We start from the raw sequence: 20,515 nt of genomic DNA, 5'->3' as shown, positions 1-20,515 counted from the left end.
TCCTCTTTTCCCTGTCTTTTGTATCAGCAGTGGCAACAAGTCCACAGGAAGCTTGTCTTTCTATTTCAGTGGTCTAGTATTTTGACATTTCCCTAGCCTTGGCTTAGTGGATAAAATAGGATTCCCAGGTGGTCTGTTAACCAAATTGGCAATGTCTGAGAATGCCTGTTTCTTAACATCAGCTCCATTCATCCTGGTAGCTCCATGCAGGATGCATTTGGGGGATTCAGATACTGTGACAGGGTATAGGGAGCAGATTTTTTTTTTTTTTAATGTAACAGCCACATCCTTCCCCTTAATGCAGAGTGTAAGACAATTTATACAAGGATTTTGAAGTACTTTAAAAACAAAGTGAGGTTTAACAGTAATGTTCAGCTAACTAAAGCCAGCTGCTTCACACGGGAACTGAAAAGAACAAGAAATGTGTTTTGAATAATTTAAAATGTCATAAATAAATGACTATAGGAATAGGACTGGAAAACACTGCATCTTCAGAACACAGAGAATTTCTGAATTAACCAAATTGTTTAACAGCAAGATGGTTGATAGTTCAAACAGCTGCAATTAATTTTTATAACAGCCCCTCAGTCTTGCATTGCAGGCTGCTGGAAGACTTAATCCCAGTATATCCTTATCCCAGTATATCAATATAAATAAAGGCATGGTGTCTTGGAAGATCTGTGGGAGGAAAGAAGAAACAAGTTGGGTCACTTCTTCTCAGGACCAGGATCTAGCAGCACGCAGCCCTGAGCAATGACTGTTGTTATAAAGTATTGGGACTGTATACTCACCTACTCAATGTAGGTGAGTTGGCAGGAGGTGAATTAAATATATCATTTTCTAAATCAGCCCCGTGCTTCCTAAACTGTATAGGATGCTAAATTAACGCTGACCTCTTGAAACAACAATCCTGAATATTATATAGACCCTAAGGACCGAAAGAAGGTAGTTTTGTCTCAGTTCCTTTGTAATCGCACGTGTGACCTCACCCTCTCGACCTAGCACAAAACCGTACCGTGTCCTGTGCAATCACTAGCAAAGGACAGTCTGGGGAAGGGCTCCTGAATGCTGTAGCAGGATCTCCTACCTACAAGTGACTCGTGGTATATGGTCATGAAAGTGGGTCGGGCAAGGTGCAGAAAAGAGACCATGGTCCCATGTGTGACTTCACTGCTTTGTTTGGTTTGTTAGCTAAGTTTGTACCACCATCATTTTACAGCAAAGATGGTCTCTGTTACGATGTAGCAGCAGCTACTCCTCACTGTCGAGTTACATGGGGAATGGAAAGATACAGTGCCCTAACAAACTAACAGCACTTCCTCACCCAGATTACCCGGCGGGAGTGCCCAGCCAGCTGCTGAAAATTATCTGAAGCCAGGAGAGACCTCCGTAGCCTCCAAGAGACGAAGCCCGTTTCTTTTGGCGCGGAGATGAAGGCAGCAGGTATTTACCCTCCCGCAGCTCAGGGGACTCGGACCCAGGCAGCCCCGGGCCTGCTCCCCGCCGGGCCCTGCGGCCGGGCCCGCTTCGCCCCGCTCCTCCCGCCGCCGCTCCCCGAGCCGCCTCCTCCCCGCAACCAGCAGCGGAGCGGCCCACGTTGATGCCGCAAGGGCACCCTCCCTCCGCCACTCCCGGCGGAGCCCCGAGGCGGCGGGCGACACCCGGCCGGGCGAAGAGGCGGCCCTGCCTCCGGGAACGGGGGCAGCGCGGGAGCCGCCCCGAGCAGCCCCGCCGAGCTCAAAATGGCGGCAGGAGCGGAGCGGGAGTGGCTTCCGCAGCCGGGCAGCGCCGCTTCCGGGTTGGGGGGGTGGGCGCCGGCGTCCGGCTCCCGCCGGAAGCGCCCGTGTGTGCGGGGCCCAAGATGGCGGCGGGGATGTACCTGGAGCACTACCTGGATAGTAAGAGCCGCCGGGGGCGGGGCCGAGGGCCGCGGCTGGGGCCGCCCCGGCACGGACGGACCGCGGCTCGGGGCGGGGCCCCGCGGCGGCCGAGCTCTGCCTGGGGGCTGACCGGTCCCCGGCGCGCCCGCGGCCTGCCCCGAGCCTCTCGGGCGGCAGCCTTGCCCGGCTGTCCCCGGCCCGGCCGTGAGGGCCCCGCCGCTGCCGCCCGGTCCTGGGGCCGTGCGGAGAGGCCCCGCCCGCTGCCCGACGCGTAGAGGTGTCTTGGAGCCGTTTACAAAGGGCGGCAGCGGCTCCGGCGGCCCGCCCGGAGCGCCGGTACCGGCTGCTCCTCCGCCGTGGGGCAGGGCTCGGCGGGGGCTCCTGCGGCAGCCCGGCCCCGCTGCGGTCCGGCAGCGGCCAGCGCTTGGTTTGGCCCCGCGGAGGAAGGAGCCCGGCGCGGCTGCAGCCGCCTTTCGGGAGCAGCAGCTCGGCTGTCAGGGGCTTTCCCGGGATAAACTGTAGGGCTGGGGGAATCAAGCCGAAGATAACTTTTGTAGCTGTAGGAAGGTCGTTTCGGTAGATTCCTTCGCTGTCGTTTTACAAAGGCAGTCCTGTTTCGCTGGTCCGAGAAGCGCTCTGTAAATGCTAACGGAGTTGGTAACGTTATCTGAGCCCCCCTATGATACCATCCTGCTTTAAGGTGCTTATAACTTTGTCGGACTCTGCCCTTTCGGGGATGACTTTCAATGCGTGTTTTACTCCCGTGTTTTTAAAATAGTCAACTAGACTAATCAGAGGAGTTGCTTTTGAAGGAATGTGCTAATGAGTTAAGGTTTAGTAACCTGTTCTTTGATGAATGCTCTGTTCATTTTCTCTTTCTGATCTGGTGTCAACATCAGATACGGGGGAGCATGATGATGGGGTGGTGTGTTTAAAGCGTGGTAGTTCTGGTAACATGTCTTTTACTTCACCTGGCCAAGTTAAATCTCGTGCTATCTGATTGCATATGCTTGGAAACTTTGGAGCTTGGTTCTTCAGAAATTTTGCTACACTAGGGTTCTTCCAGTACAGAGTTGATACGGTGTTGATATGGAGACAAAGGGTCTCATTCCTTGTGTCTGCAGTGCTCCTTTTGTCATTAGGAAAGGAAACCTCTTGTGAATTAAGTTAAGAAAGTTCAAGAACCACAACAAATTTTGCTGAAAGCTGAAAATAAGCCAGAAGCAAACAGGCAATCTAGGAGCTGCAAGGAAGGAGGATGCAAAAGCCAGGAAGAAGAGTTGGGTGAGGAGGCAGATTGTTAGAGAGGAGCAAGGATTGGCTGAGCAAAGAAAGATGTATGTTTTTCTGCTCTTCTCACTCTGTTGTGGAAGAATGCAGTTGACTGAGGCTCCTCAGCAAAGATGGCCAGGAGCTGGGAGGACGGGGGCTAGAGAAGAAAGAAGCAGATGGACAAGGAGTAAGTGCATGGGGAGGGCGCAGGTTTTTCCTACTGGGAGAGCACAAGTGTATTTTGAGTAAGAACTGCAGTGCAGAGATAAAGGAGTGAAAGACTGGGATTTGCAGATGGTAGGCAGAGATGAGAAAGATGCAGCACTGAGTGTGGAGAGACATGGTAGATACCAGGTCGGAGAGAAAGGAAGCTGTCGCTGAGCTTGGTGGCTAGAGAGTGCTCCCACCAAAGTCAAACACTTCTGGATCTCATCGTCACTGTCAGCTAAAATCAGTGAACCCCCTGGAAACTCCTGTTCCCCTCTAGTACAAGCATGCAGAGAAAATTACAAACTCATATTTTCTTTCTCAGCTGAGATGTGTGGTCCTGCAATTGAAGTAGAGATTCTCGTCCTGTTGATATTTACATGGTGGTGTAAACTATCATTTTTAAGGTATCTTGCTTAAAAAAAAATAATGTGTACAATCTAAAAGTACTTTAAAAAATCTGGCTACAAAGATGTTAGGAAGAACAAAGCAATCTTAACTGCAATGGTTTAGCCCTTTTTGCATACTCTAGAGCTCTTAAGGCCTTTTTCAGTTTTGTCTGGTGTCCTGTATAGTATATGCCACATTATTTCCCTTTTATAGCGAATTGTAGGACAATTGCTGTGCTTAATCTAGAGTTTCTTTCAGAAAAGCCCATCATATGAGTTGTAATACTTACAGTGAAAGAGTATCCATCTCAGTCTTCAGTAAGTTGGTTTACTGATAGGCGTTGCTGTTATGGATTTGTGACTTTTTCTGTAGTTACTTTTCACAGTTCCAATATTTAGTCATTGCACCTGTAATGCCTTTCACCTGCCATGTTGAAGTGTCCCCTTATTAAAAATTTCTTCCTTGTGTAGATTGTAATTGATTAAATCTTAGCCTTCTTTCTGATAACTTAGCAAAAAAAAAAACTGCCAGTGATAACATATTTTTCAGTTTTCTAGTTACCCATATCGTTGTTCTCCAAGCCTGCTCTAATCTTTTGACATCCTACTTGAACTTCAGACTCTGAAAATGCATACAGTTCTTTAGTAACCAGTGTTCTTCATGGTACTATCTAAAGCAGTCAGGTTATCGTTCTGTTGGGTACGCTCACCATTGCATTTCAGCTGGGAGCTCATATTCAGGTAACTACCATGATATTGATACGATACAGTCTTTCTGTTTCTGAGAAATACAGTCCAGCTCCTTTATCCATCACAGATGCTGCTCATTCCTAAATGTACTACCCTCTGTAAGACTTGATGGAAAGTATCTGTTTGCAGACAGGCTGTCTTTTGCTGTCCCAGTGGTCTGTTCCTTCCATTCTCATTCTTCCAGTCTGCATCTCACTTATAAGTGACTAACTTTTCTTTTGGTGGATCAAGAACTGCTGTGTGATTTGCACAAGTGGTACAGCCACAGCTGATAGTTCTCTGTAATGCATTCTAAAGACTGATGTAGCTGTTTAAAGTACTTTTAATAGATCTTATGTTTGTTTTTTTTCTTATTCTAGCTTGTTATGCAAGATACTTTTTGATACTACATCAAGTATTTGTCACGAGTTGTAATTTAATCACTTCAAAAAATTATTTTCACTAATGAAATGTGTACTCTTACCAAAAATGTCCAGTTAGGCAAGTTTAACCTTTAATCTATATTTTCATCCTCGTTTAATTCTTTTGAGATGATCTCAGATCAGCTATTCCATTTCTTTTCATACCTCCCTGCCAACATTCAGTTTCCCCCTTGCTCCTCCTTTCTCCTTCCTTCCTTTTTTTATTTTTTCACATTATTTCAGTATTTTAAAAAATTCAGTTCAGTTTTGATGTAGTTCACTAATGTTCCAAAACTTCCTGAAAATTGATACAAACAGGCCAAAACCTTTGGCCAGCTCTTCTAAAAATGTCTAATATTTATATCTTGGAATGGAATTCTTTTAGTATTATAGTGCTAATGCAGACACAGTTTTCGGTTGAATTTTTTTTCCTCCCACAGAGATTCTCTTTCATATTTTCTTTCTACTGGCTGGATCTGCTCAGGGAATGAATGAGGAGTGTGTGATGAAAGAGGGCAGTTGTTTGTAGGACCTCTTCATATCCTTGAAGAAAGGAAGGCATGTAATGAATTAAGTGAAGATTGTAAGAAGAAAAAAGTGGCCTCATGTTTGAGGCAGTTGAATACCACTCTGACAAAGTGAGTTTGATGTTTGTGTTTATTTTGGGGGTCATGCTTTTTAGAGGTTCTCCTTGCATGGCTTGTGTTTCCCTCAAATTATGAGTGAAGATGTGTAGTCAGCTGCAACTGAAGTCTGCTTTGAACAGATAATTCTGAAAAGTCAGACTATGTAGCATTTTTAGACATTTCAAGAGGTGTGTTTGTAATGAGCTGGCCTTCTTGGCTTTAATCTCTCTGCCTCAGTAAATCTCTTGACCTTCTTTTTATTGGTAAGGGAAGTGGGCTGCTCCACAGCAACATTGTGAAAAAGCATTCTAATGTCACAATAACGAACACGTTGAAAAGCTGATTACCAATTCAGTTTTCATATTGGGTTTTGGGTCGTGTATGTGTGACTCTGTATTGAGCAAAGATTAAAAAAAAAAACCTTTGAATCACTGCTCAGTCACTGGGAATAAGAACTGCCTCATATGAAAATCTCATGCAGTTAGGTAATTAAAAACTGTATTTTAAAATGCACGAGCAGTCTGACAGAGCTATACATACAGCCTCAGTTGTTTTAGTTCATAAATTTTGAGTCCTCTCCTTTGGACATCTAAAGTTCTTTTCCAGGAGATTTTTGTGGAACAGCCAAGTTACCTTAGTAAAAGGTGTCTGGCAGCTTCTTGGGTCTGGTATTTCAGTAGCTTTCAAGTCCTTGCTGTAATTTGAAACTGGCTTTAGACCTAGGATTAGACATGCCCTTGCTTTTGCTCTAAGCTGTTAATTGCAAAGCATATCTGTCTGAAATGTGTTATGCTCCTAGCAGATGTTTTTGCAGCAGAAAAATATGCACATTCCTTCTGTGCTGAACATCCTGACAGAAGAACTCCGTATCTTGTCTGCTCTGATCACCTTCCTTCCTTCATCCTACTGAAGCTGCCCCTTCAATGACTGTACTGAGCCAAAGGATTCAGGGAAGGGGAAGAAGAGGAATGAATGTTTCTTGCTCCAGATCTCTTCTTCCCGGGTGTTTTTCTTTGAGCATGGCTCTTTCCTCAGTTCTCTTCAGTGGCTGAAGTTAAGCATGAAGAGATTTCCATCTCTTCAAATACTGTCTTTGTGGTCTCTAAACCATTTTGTGACTGCTTCTGAGGGGAAAGAGGAAGATACTGAAGAGCTTTCCCTCATGCCAAGAAAGCAGTGCAGATTTAGTAGGGGAAAAACTGTGGGTGCAAAGGAGTTAGAGATGTAGAAATGAATGGAGGAAGAATAAGGAGGAAGAAAACGGTGTTTTGTGATGAGAAGATTGAATGCACATGAAGACTCATTAGAGCAGTTTGTCCTTGCTCAAACGTGAGTTAGTGTGCTTGGCTCACTATCTGCTCTCGTACTGGGTTAGAAATACTGTAGTGGAGGCTTTGAGGGGGAGAAAGGAAGGGTGACTAATACAGATTTTCTAGAAGATGAGATGCAAACACTGAGTTTTCTTCATGTTTGGAATTTTTGGGAGGATTGCAGAGCTTCTTTGTAATGAGCATCGTTGAAGTACAGGTATTCAGAAAACAGTCCCAGATAGTTTTCTACAAGTCTCTGTTTATATGTGAATGTGCCATGAGTGTAGGGATTGTCTTTATAGTAAAGAGAACTGCTGTGCAACTGCATGTATTTTCTACCATCAGTGCTTCCCTGTTTACCCACCTAGTGGGTATCAGAATAAAGTAAGCATATTTAGTGACAAAACACAGATTTATCTTTTAAGGCAACAGAACCAAGGCGTGTACCTCTCCTCACCTCTCTGGTGCCTGAATTTATTTTGAAATGCCTTCTCTGCTCACCTACCTGTGCTGTACTGCTGAGGACGCATCTGCGCGGTTGCTCACGCAGCTGAGGTGAATGGAAGGGTTGTGTTTGTGGGTGTGCTTTCTGAAGGAGTCAAACAACACCTTCCCTGATGGTTCCAGCTATGTGTCCACCACATATGTTCCTGCTGATGAGGCTGTTGCTTTATTTGCCTTGCTGAACAGGGAGCACGCGTTGTTTCACTTGAGAAGTGTGTGCCAGACTGGAAGGAAGTTCAAATTTCCATATGGTTAAACTGGTCTGTTACTGAATAAATGTCAGCGTAAAATGTTGGTAAGGAATGGTAACAAAACAATAAAAAGTGTTTCCATCTTCCCCCACCCCAAACCTCTGAGGACCTAGATTCTGCCAACATTTGGTCTGAATTAGACCTAAAGGCTTGGGAGAGTCATCAGCAGAGGGCTAGTAGCCTTGGTGATCTTGAGAGGTAGAAGAATGTTGCTGGCCTGTCTACTCAGATGGCTGCTTGATATTAATTCCGTTGTCTTGGAGGCCACCAGTCAGGACCTGTTCCAGGAGCAGACACTAGGACATATCTGCCTCAGTGAAGAGGATGATGGAGACAGCAGATTTAGATGAGGAGTCCTCAGCTGGTAAGTTAACATGGTACTGTGTAGTTGTTTTCTTTGGGGTTTTTCCCCTTTTTTGTACTGATTAGGGAGGCGTCAAGTTTTCTTTGCTCCTTCTATTTGCGTATGTCAATAGGCACATAGAGTTGCACCAGTTCAGGGCTTGTCAGTACTAGAAAACTTACGACAGCATAAGCACAGAGCAACAGAAGCAGCATACACCCTCTGGAAAGTCGTCTTTCTCCAGCAACTGATATGGGAATGTCCTTTCATTCCTTGATAACGTTAGCTAACCCAGTAAAATAGGGTTATTCTTTCGGAATAGCTACATCTGTCTGGATTTTCCTCTGTATAGCTTCATCAAATGAGGGTATGATGTGTATTGTCATCTTAATCCTCTTGGAGGGCATGGGTGTGATGTCAGAACTAGCTGTAGGCTAGCCTTCGGTTCCTCCCCAGGCCTGGCTGCATTCCACATTCCCCAGGTTCTTTTATCTCTCACTGCACCTACAGTCATTACTCTGGCCCCTCCCCAATGTAGCATGTGGCCATACCCTCCTGTTCTTGCCTCTCAAGTTTCTCACATCATACTTCAGATATGCAAATCTCTTAATAAAATGTTTCTATATTTAACACTGCTTTAGTGGAGTGAAAGATGCCTTTCACCTTACTGAGACTGGATTAGTTGCATCTGAGATGCAGCACACATGATCTCTGGAAAATTACAAAAGATCTCATGCAGGGGAGAGGATTTAGTGATTCATAGGCATCATTTGTTTGTCTGTGAAAGCTACTAGCACAGCCCCCACTAAGCTAATACATTTATAATTGTTAATGACCAGTTCATTTAGAATTGATTTTGTTGTTGACTGGTATTTTTAGCAGAGTTGATACAAGGTGGCGTTACAAGACAAAGCATACTGCATTTTCTCCGCATTTCTTCACTTACCCAACAGCAAATCTGATCTGACCGTTTTGTCAGGTAGCCCTATGATCTCCTTGGTGGTGGTCCCTGCCTTTGGAGATCTGTGACAGGCTGGAAATGCCTGGAGTGGTGCAAGTCTCATTTGACATGTTAGTCTTCCAAGCTTCTGAAATCAAGGTTGATCTTAACACAGCAATAAAGATCCCTTTTCTGAGACTTAACAACATCACCTGCTATCTTGGCTGTGGATGCTGTAGCATTGAACTAATGCAATAAGAAAGAGAGAAAAAGAGCCCCTCCCACCCTGAGAAAAGGGTTCACTCTTTGGGGGAGTATTAGGTTTCTGTGGCTGTTACATTGACTGATAATCTGTTTCTTTGGACAGTGCCTGAAGTAGATGTGCTGGGGTGGACTGGTGTCCAGTGCACTGGCCCAGAGCTTGGGGTATATGCCATGGCCACAGAATTCCTGGGTGCCTGTGCAGTCTACTATGCACCCGAGTACCCTGTTTGTAGAAATGTAGGTAGTATTATCCCTTACAGAGCTGTTGAGAGGATGTTACAGGTTAAGATGCATCTATTGCAGTAGGGCTGAGTTATATATGAATAGAGAGAAAGGTATATATTATACACATCCACCAATTTCAATAAATTGTGTGGGAAGAGAAATAATTAGCTGAGAGTGCAGGACAGAGTAGAAGCAGCAGTTTAAAAGGGTTATACCCTCTAAAAAGAGGGATGGAGGGATATACAAGATATCTTCCCTCTAATGAGGAATCCTTAGGGATATGGTGTAGTTGAGAACTGTCAATGTTAGGTTAATGGTTGGACTAGATGATCTTCAAGGTCTTTTCCAACGTAGATGATTCTGTGATTCTGTGAAGCAAGGAAGCTCCTGAAAATTGCTCTAAGCCAGTTGTCCTGCAGTGTACTTAAAATGCTACAAAATTATGAGAATCATGGAGTACTGAAAAGTCCTGTGTGCTTCCCCCACAAGATACCAGCCAATTTCCTATCTCAGGGGGCAAAGAACTTAACCTTTCTTTGTGGCAGTCCCTGGCACAAGCAGGATTTTTTTTAATTATCTTCACAATGTGGTGTTTAAAGTGTTAGCTGAAATCTGTGCTGTTCAATAAAGCAACTGTGGTTATGTTTCAAAATGTATTTTCACATTTTTTAATAAATTGAAACATGCATCTGAACATGGTGGGTGAACAGATGTCTCAGGAGAGGGACCATCTATTTGTATAGTGCTTGGTGCAATGGATCTGTTTAGGAATTTGGACATTGTGACAGTACAAACCTATTGTTTGGCACAGTTAAAAGACATGCTCTGGAGGACTGAAGCATAGTGAAAGCTGTCGGGATGTGTGGGCTTGCGCTCTGTGTGTCTATGTCAGAGTTAACATCTGAGTTAAGTAGCTGAAGTTTAAATATCAGTTGCCTACACTTGACACCCCACATGTGTTTCTAAAAAGAAGTAAATAGTAATAATTGGAGGGGAAGGAGGGTCTTGGTGGATCCTGACTTGTGGAGAGTGAGAGCGTGTGGTTCTTTAGGGACAAGACAGCATGGTTATGGATGCCTGCAGAAGAATGAATGAGGGAAGGAATGACAAGGAAAGAGGAGAATAACAGATGAACAAAGAATGGGAGTAGTGAAGTGGTAGGAGTTGAGGAAAGGAAAGACAAAGGTATGTAGAGAGACTTTTAACTTGTGATAAGAAATTAAAACGAGAGTGAGAAAACAAAGGGGTGGGAAAAACTCAGAGAGACCTGCAACGATGATTTTCAGGGTAATCGTACTGTGACAGGAACAAGTGGGGCACAGTGGGGCTGCACGTGGATCTGTGCAGATGGCTGCAGTTGCATTAATGCCAGCCCATGCTTTGGGCGAAGCTGCTGGCATTGCGAGCATTTTTTTCACTGCAGATCTTCCTCTTCCACTCTTGCTGCTATGCCATTTGTGTTGAAAGAGGCCCTTGCTTTTATTTTTCTGTCAGATTGTTGCCTGTCTGGGACAGAGTGACTGCCCTTCTCTGCCCCTCAAGTGATCAAGGATGCCTCTAGGGTGTTTTTTCTTTACACTGATCCATTCCAGAATCTAAGAATTATTTGGGTATTTTACAGTTGTTTAGTCATGAGAAGTTCTAGGTGCATTTTACAATAAGAAGAAAGAGCAAATGAAAAGGAGTCATTCAGGATGAAACAAAATAACATGAATGTTTTTAGAAGGACTGAAGTGTGTTGCATTAGTAGGAATGAGGAAATAGAAACTTAAATCTTAGAATTTTTTTTTTAATGGGACTGTTAGGGTGGTGATGTCTGATAGCCAGCATGGCACAGACCAGACAATTTCAGCAAGGATACTGACCGCGGTGATAAATTCTGTGATGCTTTTGTTTAAGGGTACACAAGAGCTTTTGAGCTAAGCTGCAGATAGTAGAAAACTTCCCTGTAGTTAGATGAAACTATATACTGTACAAATAGTTTGTTGCTCAGTTAAAACTTGCTTAGCTGCAGCTTTGTCTTATGCTTTTTGTTCTTGCCAAACTCTCTGGATCATAATTTGTAACAGTGTACTCAGCTTCTTTCCACTTTCAGTTGAATAGATAAAGCATCTTTATAACAGTTCTGATTATAAAGTCACTGTACTGTCACTTGTTTTGTTTTCTCCCAATTTATTGATGAAGCAATTGCAGAATGTTGGTCCGATAATAGATTTGCAGAGTGAAACGTTTTGCTGGGGTTTTAGAAAATCATTTTGCTGGTTTTAGCAGGGAAGGAATTCAAATGACAGGGGTTTGTCTCATCAGTCCCCGTGGAAACCTGCCCAGCTAATGAGCCTCTGGAAGATCATTGCTCCTACGTGCTTGACTGGTAAATGATCCGCCAACTGGGTCTCTGCTGAGCGTCTGCTTGGCCAGCGCTGGATGATGCCTCTCTCGGCGCTGCCGGGAGCTGCCGGGAGCCGGGCGTTCTGCATGCATGGAGGCAGGGAACAAGGCAGGAGAGGCCCTGGCCGGGCTGTGCGGGGCTGGCAGCGAGGGGAGGCAGCGCTGGGAAGAGAGAGTCTCCAAAGGATGGATGGCACCAGCTGAAAAGACAAGAGCAGGCACGTTAGAGGCAGAGGGAAGACAGAGGTTTTCCAGGCGAGGGCATGTGCTGGCCAATTTTTACAGTAACGGCTGTAAAAAATAAAGCACAGTCCCTTTCAGGTTCTGTAGCAGAAGCAGACTCCTGCCTGAGTTTCTCCGGCTGCGAGGATATCACTGTGAAACATGGCCGTAAGCTCGTGTGGCGTTGTTCTGCCCAGAGAATAGCATCCCACTGTTTTTTTGTGCTAGCCTAGGTGCTCACTCTGTCTAAATTTTCTAGCCCTGCTGAGGGAAAACTGACTGTACACGGTGGAATTTGTGCTTTTACCAACTTTCCTTTTTAGAAGAGAAAAAGAAATTGCATTAATCTTTTTTAAAAACTACAAAGTCAAGAATTTAGAAGTCATGATCTTCCAGGACTAATAAACTTGCTGTAAATTTGACATATTGTGTGCAGTGCAAGAACAGATACTGTTTTCCTCTAGAGGATACCTGTCTTGTCTTCTGCAGGGGATGCTTTGGAGAGGAGTGAAAAGCAGCGTGCTGCAGTATGACCCAGGTTTCATTTGCTGTATAAATTGAAAGGTTTGGAGTTGATGAGGCTGGGGATTGCAGGAAGGAAAAAGGCTTGGTCTTGAGATTCCCAAGCTGGATTTCATCTCTGCCATAAGGTCCTGTTGTAAGCAATGATAATTTTCAGCATTGTGTCACCATTGTCTTCCGAGATGCTTTTTTGAGCCATAGGGATGTAATCTGGTAGTCGGCTCCTTGAACCTTGTGTGAAGTCTGACATGCTGGACTACCATGGAAGTATCAAATTTAGGAATGTGCAGACAGGCTTAATTTTACTGCTTACTAATTTTTTGAGAATTTGATTTTGCACTGTTAACTATCCTTGAATGCAGGGGGACGATGTGCATGTGCTGTGTGATTATGTATCTGGGTGCTTAAGGACACCTGCTATCTGAGCATTTCTCAGATATTTAAATTAGAAATATCAACATAAATTTATTGAAGCAATAACTTGGTTACTTATGAGGATTCTGTATATAACTTACTATACTCTGCAAAAAAATAAGTTAAAGCTTCTGAGCACAGGTCGGCCCACAGTTGTTTTCACTTCTTACAGGAATTAATTTCATGGGCCATGTGTAGTACTTGTTAAAATGTGCCTCTTGCATACAAAACTTCTCTGCTGGTTGATTGCTTTTCAGGGAAATGTCTCTGCTGTAGAAACACGTGGCAGCGAAAATAGAGACTGCTGCTGGGACTGATGTATTAGACAGTTTTGATGATGGGTAGGCACACCTTTATTTACACTCCCTATGTGTTGGGGAGTGGGCTCAGGAAGCAGACATGCTTATGTTGTGTTTCTGAATAGCTTTTCCCCCCACCTTTTTTTTTTTAACCTGCAAGAGAGATTTATATTTTTTATTAGGTATAAAGGTGACAACAGTCAAGCTTGGACTTCAGGTTAATGCAGTGACACTAGATCTCAGTTTGATTAGACAGGCATGGAAAAATAAGAATTGTTTTTATCGGCTTTGTCAGTTGAGCATCTGGTGATGCCTAGGGGGTGAGTAGCATAGTGCATTGAAAATTAATTGACTATCAACTTCACATTGCTCATTCAGAGCCCTACAAGCATTTATTATTCACGAAGTATAGCATCCTTCCAGGTGTTTGACAGACCACACTGAGATTATGGTGCAGAAGGCAGAACAAGGAACACGTGACGGGGGGTTAAGACTGCTGTTCGCTGCTCCCCATCCTGTCTCAGACTTGTTTTCTGGCTCTGCACAAAGTATCTCCTGTCTCCTACATGTAAAATAGATGCACTAAGATGGACTCACTTTTCAGTGAATTAGCATTTGATCAGCTTAAATTTTTACATCCTGTTATAGATATACCTAGATGGCATTATTTACCAGCTGTTGTACTATTTTTTTCATTAATGAATGGAGTTCTTGGATGGATATGTTGTATTATAATGACTCACTTCATTACAAATTTTGGTTTTCTGCTTTCTTAATGTAGGCCTTTCTGCATAGCAGCAGTTTTCTGTTAACTAGTATGTATTATAGAACTATGGTCCTGGATTAAATATATTTTTATAGTCTTGTCTCCTTTGGAGTTGACAACAAATGGAAGCATGCTGATGTGCACCAGGAAAGGGCACTGGGTATCACGGGAGTGGTGTATATGTCATCAGTTAGCTTTGTTTCTGCCTTGGCATCGTGGACAGGAACCTGACTTCTCCATGTACCCTCCTTTCCCTGCAGGTATTGAGAACCTGCCGTTTGAATTGCAGAGAAACTTCCAGCTCATGCGAGATCTGGATCAGAGGACAGAAGGTGAGGATTAGAGGTGATTTGTTGAGGAGACAGGAAGTACGCAGCTTGACCAGCTTTTCTTTCCTTTGCCTTTATGATGGGGATCTCGGGGCAGGGGAGGAAGCTCTGCTGTGATCCTTCCATCTCTTAGAGCAAGGCACTGTAGTATGTGTGTATGTGTATTTACATATTTAATGGTAAACTTGTTTCAGACCTCAAGTCAGAGATCGATAAGTTGGCCACGGAGTATATCAGCAATGCACGGACTTTGTCTTCGGAGGAAAAACTGGGGCTTCTCAAGCAAATCCAGGAGGCCTATGGGAAATGCAAGGAATTTGGGGACGACAAGGTCCAGCTGGCTATGCAGACCTACGAGATGGTATGAAGGGAAGTGTCTAGTGCTTGTTGTATGAAAGACTGTACTAAACCCCCAATCTTGGGAGGCCCTGATCTCTCTTTTTAGGCCCTACTCGCTCTAGCTTCCCAGCTCTTAGTGCAAGCCCTGTGCCCGCTCCTCTCTGCCCTCTTGGGCTCTGTTCTGTGTGACTCCTGGTCCCTGTCACCTTTGCAGGTTGATAAGCACATCCGGCGGCTGGACACAGACCTCGCTCGCTTTGAAGCAGACCTGAAGGAGAAGCAGATAGAGTCGAGTGACTATGACAGTTCTTCCAGCAAGGGCAAGAAGAGTGAGTACCACCACTGGGCTGCAGATTGATACAGGAGGCAGCCAAGTGACTATGGAAGTGGTGGGGATGAAGGCAGGCACTGGAGTGGTACAGACTGTTACGCTGGAATCTGAAGGACAGGTAAAAAGATGGTGACCTGGGCTCTTCTTGTGTGAGCATATTCAAGGCCACTAGATAAAATTAAGATGGGGTGCATGGCCCAAAGCCAATATACACTCCGCAGTAGGAGTGTATTTTAGTGCTGGAGAGGTTGTTGCTGTCAGGTGTCTGTTTTGATGGGGTGGCAGATGCAGCACCTCTTTCTCTTCTTACCAGAGGGCCGAGCCCAGAAAGAGAAGAAAGCTGCCCGTGCTCGCTCTAAAGGGAAGAACTCTGATGAGGAAGCGCCAAAAACTGCCCAAAAGAAATTGAAGCTTGTCCGCACGTAAGTGTTTGAGAGATTTGTGGGAATGAGGAGCAGCACTACAAATCAGACCAAGGGAGGCCTAGCTAGACTTCCCTGCGAAGGCTCAGACTAGACGGTGTGTCCCCTGTCCCTCCTTGGGAAGCAGGAAGATGGAGACCTTTCAATTCTTTCAGGGGAGTGTGACACGAAGAGGAAAGCAGGTCGCTTCAGTGGAGTTGTGTGTATGTGTGCTTAAAAATAGAGGAGTGTCTGTCTCTGGCAAACAAGGGAAACATGTCTTGGGAAGCATGAAGGGACTCAAAGGCAGTTATTTTGCTGACCTACTTTACTCCTGTCCTGCAGTAGCACAGAGTATGGGATGCCTTCAGTCACCTTTGGAAATGTGCACCCTTCAGATGTATTGGATATGCCCGTGGACCCCAATGAGCCTACTTACTGCCTCTGCCACCAGGTCTCCTACGGGGAGATGATCGGCTGCGACAACCCCGATGTAAGAGCTTGCTGGAAATGAGGGAGAAGGGAATAGAGGGGAGTCTTGCACAGAAAGTCTTGTCCTGCCTGGGTGGGGCCTGATGCAGCAAGCAGTGACAAGGAGAGGACTATACCTTGGGTGGTTTGGAAGGGCAGAGGGGTGGCTTGCCGTGACCTGTTAAGTGCCTCTTTCTTCAGGGTTTTCCTTAAAATGACAGGTTATTTTCTTGCCCCCACACTTAGCAAGGGAGAAGAGGAGTTCTCCTTGCTGACAATGTGTAGGTTGGGCGTGAGTTCATTCCCTGGTCACTGCTAGAGATTTAGGAGTTAGTGATCAAATGTGGGGAAGCTTCAGTAGCCCAGAAGCAGGGATTTCAAAAGAAGACTGCTCTTTAACTGACTGCTCTCCATCCCAACAGTGTTCCATTGAATGGTTTCATTTTGCCTGTGTGGGTCTGACAACAAAACCAAGAGGAAAATGGTGAGTGAACAAGCAACCTGGAGGACGCATTGGCCTTTGGAAAGGGGAGGTCCTGGGTGGCAGAAGGGAGAGTACTGACTTAGAATACCTCTCAAAAAGGAAAATTTGAATTAAGGCTTTGTCGGGGACCTTGGAAAATGTCCTTTGGGACTGTATGTTCAAGGTTCATTGTCAGTCCCTAAATGCTGGCTTTTTACTTCCCTTTCCACCAGGTTCTGCCCTCGCTGTTCCCAGGAGAGGAAGAAGAAGTAAAATCCCACGAGCCCTCAGTACTGCTGCAGGAGCTCTCTTCCCCCTGCCAGGGCCTCGTCCCAGCTCCCCCAGCCCTTGGGGCCTTGGCTGGGGGGAGTCTTGACCTCTTTGTGGTTTGGGCCATCCCTGGAATGGTGTGTACCCTCACGGCGGTTCCTGTGTGTTCTGTATCCCTGGTTGCTCCGAATCCCTAAGGGAAGCCCTCTCTGTACTATTCCAAACAGGTCTCTGAACCTCAAAGGGAATGAATGTGAGGGCACCAGGGTAGCCACCAGATTCCCAGGGATTCAGGTAGCCCCTGATTTTCCTTGGCTTTCCTTCAGCCTCCTCAGAGTTCATTGCCTACTCTCTGCTTAGAGAACAAGGCTATGGGATGGGGGAAGGAAAGGAGGTAAGTCTTCAGCATTTTAGGTCTTTGATTTTCCTGGATCTTTTCCAGGAGAGAGGGAGTAACCAGGCCACTTCTTAATCTAGTGGGCTGGTTGAGAGACTGAAAACCTAATGTACTGCCTATCTTTAACCATTCCACTACTGGTATTGAGCAGCCTCTTTTGTTGGGGAGAGGAGGAGGAGGAGGGAGTGTTTAGAGCTAGCTTTGTCTCTCTTATTCCTGGGGTAAACTTGCTGGTCTGGGAAGTACATTGTGTGAAGGAGGAAGAATTTCTGACCACATGGGGAGAAATGGCTCGATCTAGCCTGTCTTCTGGCTCCAAAATTCTGCCTTCCTTTTGTGCAGTGGTGCTTCTCCATTATGTTGATGATGGGAAGTTTGGGGATTCAGATCCCACTTGTATAATACAGAATTAAATAAAGTTCATTGAAACAAATACTCCATTTGCCTTGCTGTCCGCGCCAAAGTAAACTGAGGCAGTTGGTCTCATTATTCTTCCTCTCTTGTCTCCGCTTTTATTCTAAACGATGAATTTTCAGCTTTTTCATGTAAGTCCTGAACAGCATTAGTAAGTGACATTCTGCCTAAGTTAGGCTTGAAAATACTTGCAAAAGGTTACTAAGCTTTCAAGTGGCTGTGAAAAAAACCTGCCCCTTCAGTCATGCCCTCACAAGAGCGTGGACATTCATTCACATTTTTGTTGGATCATTTACTTCATCCGTTGTCTCCTCTTAAATGAGGAGAGGTGGAGGTTATAGAAGGCCAACCCTCTCTGGACTCAGAGACTCAGGACTCTGTTGGGCAGCACAGCTGAGAAAATAAGCCATCAGCACAAACCATGTGCATCCAAGAACGTGGATAGATTTTCCAGATACCCTGATAACTTGCTCCCCAGGGGGTTGCTTTCACCTTGGATCACCTTGTTGCCAGAAACTCCAGCTGCTGTTACTAAGATAATGTCAGGCTCCAAAACAATTACTGAAGACGTTTTTGATTGTCTCTTCGTTGTGTCTGCAGCGAACTGGGAGGAGGTGATCCATGCTGAAGCTCCCCTTTATCAATTCCATTGGCACGGCCTGGAGCTTGAGTCTGTTCTTCCTGCTTGTTCTCTGCTATTCAGGAGGGCTTAAACTTTTCACCTGAAACATTAAATGTTTTCCTCGCATAGATGACTTGTAGGAGGACTTGGTAGCAGGAACCCAAAGCTCTTCTAGCGGTTCGTTATTAAAACCATCCAGAGGACTGTGTAGGTGAAGAGCAATGCTGCTCGCGCCTTGTAATTGTATGGGCACCCCGTCAAAGCCATCAGCTCAGAAACTGGTGTTAAGTCTCTGCTCAAGTGAGTTAGCATTGCATCAGTGTGCTTTTGCACAGAAAAAAATATCTGTAAGCTCTTACCCAGACGTGGCTCTCATGGTTTGTGGTATCACTTGCCACAGTCCGTATCTCAATTCCCAGATTGTCTTAGACCGTTTTCCTGGGGCTTCCCTCCTTAAACAGAAAGGAAGTAAATTCTGGAAGGTGTTGGTTGTGTGTCTGGTCTAGTCTTCGTAAGAGAAGACACTGTGCCATCATCCAGTGGGGGAGGAGACTGTGGCAGGGGAACAAATTTCTTCAGCTGGGGTTTATCCAGATATCAGCTGGGTGCTCAACTCACAGAACAAATGGAGGATGTGGTCTGAATGTGAAAACAGGCTTTGGGCAAAGTGCAAGGGTGATAAAGGGTGTAAACACTCCTCTGAGTGGTTTGGTTTTGATGCAATAAGACGCTGGATTGTAATGGCCGCCATTAGCAGCAAACTCTCTAGGAATTGTGGGCTAGAGAGGTGTTTGAAGTGGTGGCCCTGTAATGAAGCCACTGCTCATGAAGGATAATAAGCAGCTTATAAATGCATGTGTTGTAATGTGAAAAAAGTGTGAGCGGGCAGGGGTGTGTTGCACACCAAGCTAGGAAATGAGCCGGCCTGTTGTTCAGGTGGTGCTTAGTGGACAGGAGTAACTGATCAGGGTAGCTCTGGTTTGGGAAATGCAAGTCTCAGGTCTTCTGCGGTTGGTGTAGGACGCTGAGAGGGGGAGGTAGGCCAGAACGCTCCTGTTTTCAGGCTAAAGCTCAGCCACAGGGTTACTGTCGTGCTTCTTGGCACACCGAGAATTGGGGCATTCTGATGACTTAACGTAAAACCCGTGAGAAGCACCTAGGCTGGGTTCTGATTCAGTGCCAGAAAGCGGCGGGGAGCATGAGGTGGGCAGCTCCACTCGCTCACCATTCTGCTGTGGTGTCCTAAGGGGTGCCTCAGCCAGCAGCGTGGAGCATGTGGGGGACAGCAGCTGCAGCTGAGGGAATGGTCTAACTTACAGGAAGAGGGAATTTGGACAAAAATATGGATAAAACCCAAGAATTTTTAAATGGCTTACAAGTATAAATGCAAATGAAAGGACATTAAAAACTAACCTTGGAGAAGAGGGAATAAGGGCAGTAACTCTGCAATACTTAATCACCAAAGGAGGAAAATAAAAGAATCAGTAGAAGCTAGAAATTACAAAGTACAAAAATTAAGCCAGTGAGAACAAAGCCTATAAGCGACAAGACTAGAAACATAAGCAGCTTTTTTTAGAATGCCTTTTGTTTTTGATAGAATTGAACATGGCACATGTCCATTACCAACTGCAGATAGCAGAATTGTTTGTAATGAGAGGAGGGGGAAGTGTTCTGTAAATATTTATTCTGTGTTGGTGCTGGTGTCATATGGGAATGATGTACTTCCTAGGCAAACAGTAAGGAGGATTTTAAATAGCATCTATTGGGGCGAAGGCTTTTTTGATCAGCAGCCTTCAGTAAATGGTGCTTGTTGTCCCGTGAAAGCCACCCAAAGGCGTCCGTGGTCTGCTCTCTGTCAGGCTCTGGACTGCTAGGGAAAGCCTGCAAGGCTGGAAAAGAGCCAGCTCTGTGCTGGTCCTTAATGATGTCAGGAAGGCTGCCATAGCCATCCAGATGTGAAATACTGAAACAGCAGAGAAGTAAATCGCCTCTCGTTAAAACAAGCAAGAAATCCAGGTCAACATAATAAAATCAGTTTGACTAGAAGTAGCAAAAAAGTCAAAATTTACTTGATTTTTTTTTTTAAAAGATCACTGTTAATACTTACCTGTATCTCTGTAGCGATGATGCGATCTGAAAAGTTTACTTCACCTAGAATTGAAGTGCTTAAAGAGGGGATGCACTAAGTTAAAGTAATCATGAACTCCTTTAAAGAACTGGCTAGCTTGCAGATTTCCTGGAACAGCGGTCAGTGCAACATAAACACTTTCTAAAACGGAGCTGGAGAAATTGTCCTTTTAAAGTGTTTGGAAATAACCTAGTTGATGAGCAAAGTCTGAGTTTTGAGAAGCTGGAGCTGTACAGCGCAACAAGAGGGAAGACTTTTGCCAGCCTCTTTAAGCCCGTTTATTAATAATAATTGGTCATGCAGACAAATGACCGGTTTGTCTTGTCCAGCTGTGATTGCCCCAGCTGTGGGGCATCATTCCTAGGTAGCTGGGCAAG

General features: G+C 45.1%; 1 protein-coding gene across 6 annotated transcripts; it reads left to right on the top strand.

Moving 5' to 3' along the window:
* The first annotated feature begins 1,415 nt into the window (after positions 1 to 1,415).
* Positions 1,416 to 17,407, top strand: ING4 (inhibitor of growth family member 4). 6 transcript variants are annotated; one of them, XM_074854576.1, is made up of 9 exons: positions 1,868 to 1,898; positions 7,854 to 7,954; positions 14,234 to 14,305; positions 14,497 to 14,663; positions 14,856 to 14,970; positions 15,286 to 15,394; positions 15,719 to 15,866; positions 16,267 to 16,328; positions 16,541 to 17,407. In XM_074854576.1, exons 2-9 carry the CDS (start codon positions 7,915 to 7,917, stop codon positions 16,578 to 16,580), a joined length of 753 nt encoding a protein of 250 aa, XP_074710677.1. In that variant the 5' UTR covers positions 1,868 to 1,898; positions 7,854 to 7,914; the 3' UTR covers positions 16,581 to 17,407. The 6 variants fall into 6 exon arrangements, with proteins under 6 accessions (XP_074710695.1, XP_074710685.1, XP_074710677.1 ...); XM_074854594.1 differs by lacking the exons at positions 1,868 to 1,898; positions 7,854 to 7,954 and adding an exon at positions 1,416 to 1,443; XM_074854584.1 differs by lacking the exon at positions 7,854 to 7,954 and having other exon boundaries at positions 1,821 to 1,898.
* The last annotated feature ends 3,108 nt before the right edge of the window (positions 17,408 to 20,515 follow it).

The sequence above is a fragment of the Strix uralensis genome, chromosome 2 (assembly GCF_047716275.1).
Source record: "Strix uralensis isolate ZFMK-TIS-50842 chromosome 2, bStrUra1, whole genome shotgun sequence".
NCBI classification, from domain to species: domain Eukaryota; kingdom Metazoa; phylum Chordata; class Aves; order Strigiformes; family Strigidae; genus Strix; species Strix uralensis.
The sequence above is the reverse complement of the archived record's forward strand: the minus strand, read 5'-3'. Positions and strand labels throughout refer to the sequence as shown.

Bases quoted from the DNA above. Each gene is read 5' to 3' on its own strand.
- ING4 (XM_074854576.1), top strand. From the start codon at position 7,915: ATGATGGAGACAGCAGATTTAGATGAGGAGTCCTCAGCTG. The intron at 14,306-14,496 runs GTGAGGATTAGA...AACTTGTTTCAG, and splicing joins TCTGGATCAGAGGACAGAAG to ACCTCAAGTCAGAGATCGAT. The intron at 14,971-15,285 runs GTGAGTACCACC...TCTTCTTACCAG, and splicing joins TTCCAGCAAGGGCAAGAAGA to AGGGCCGAGCCCAGAAAGAG.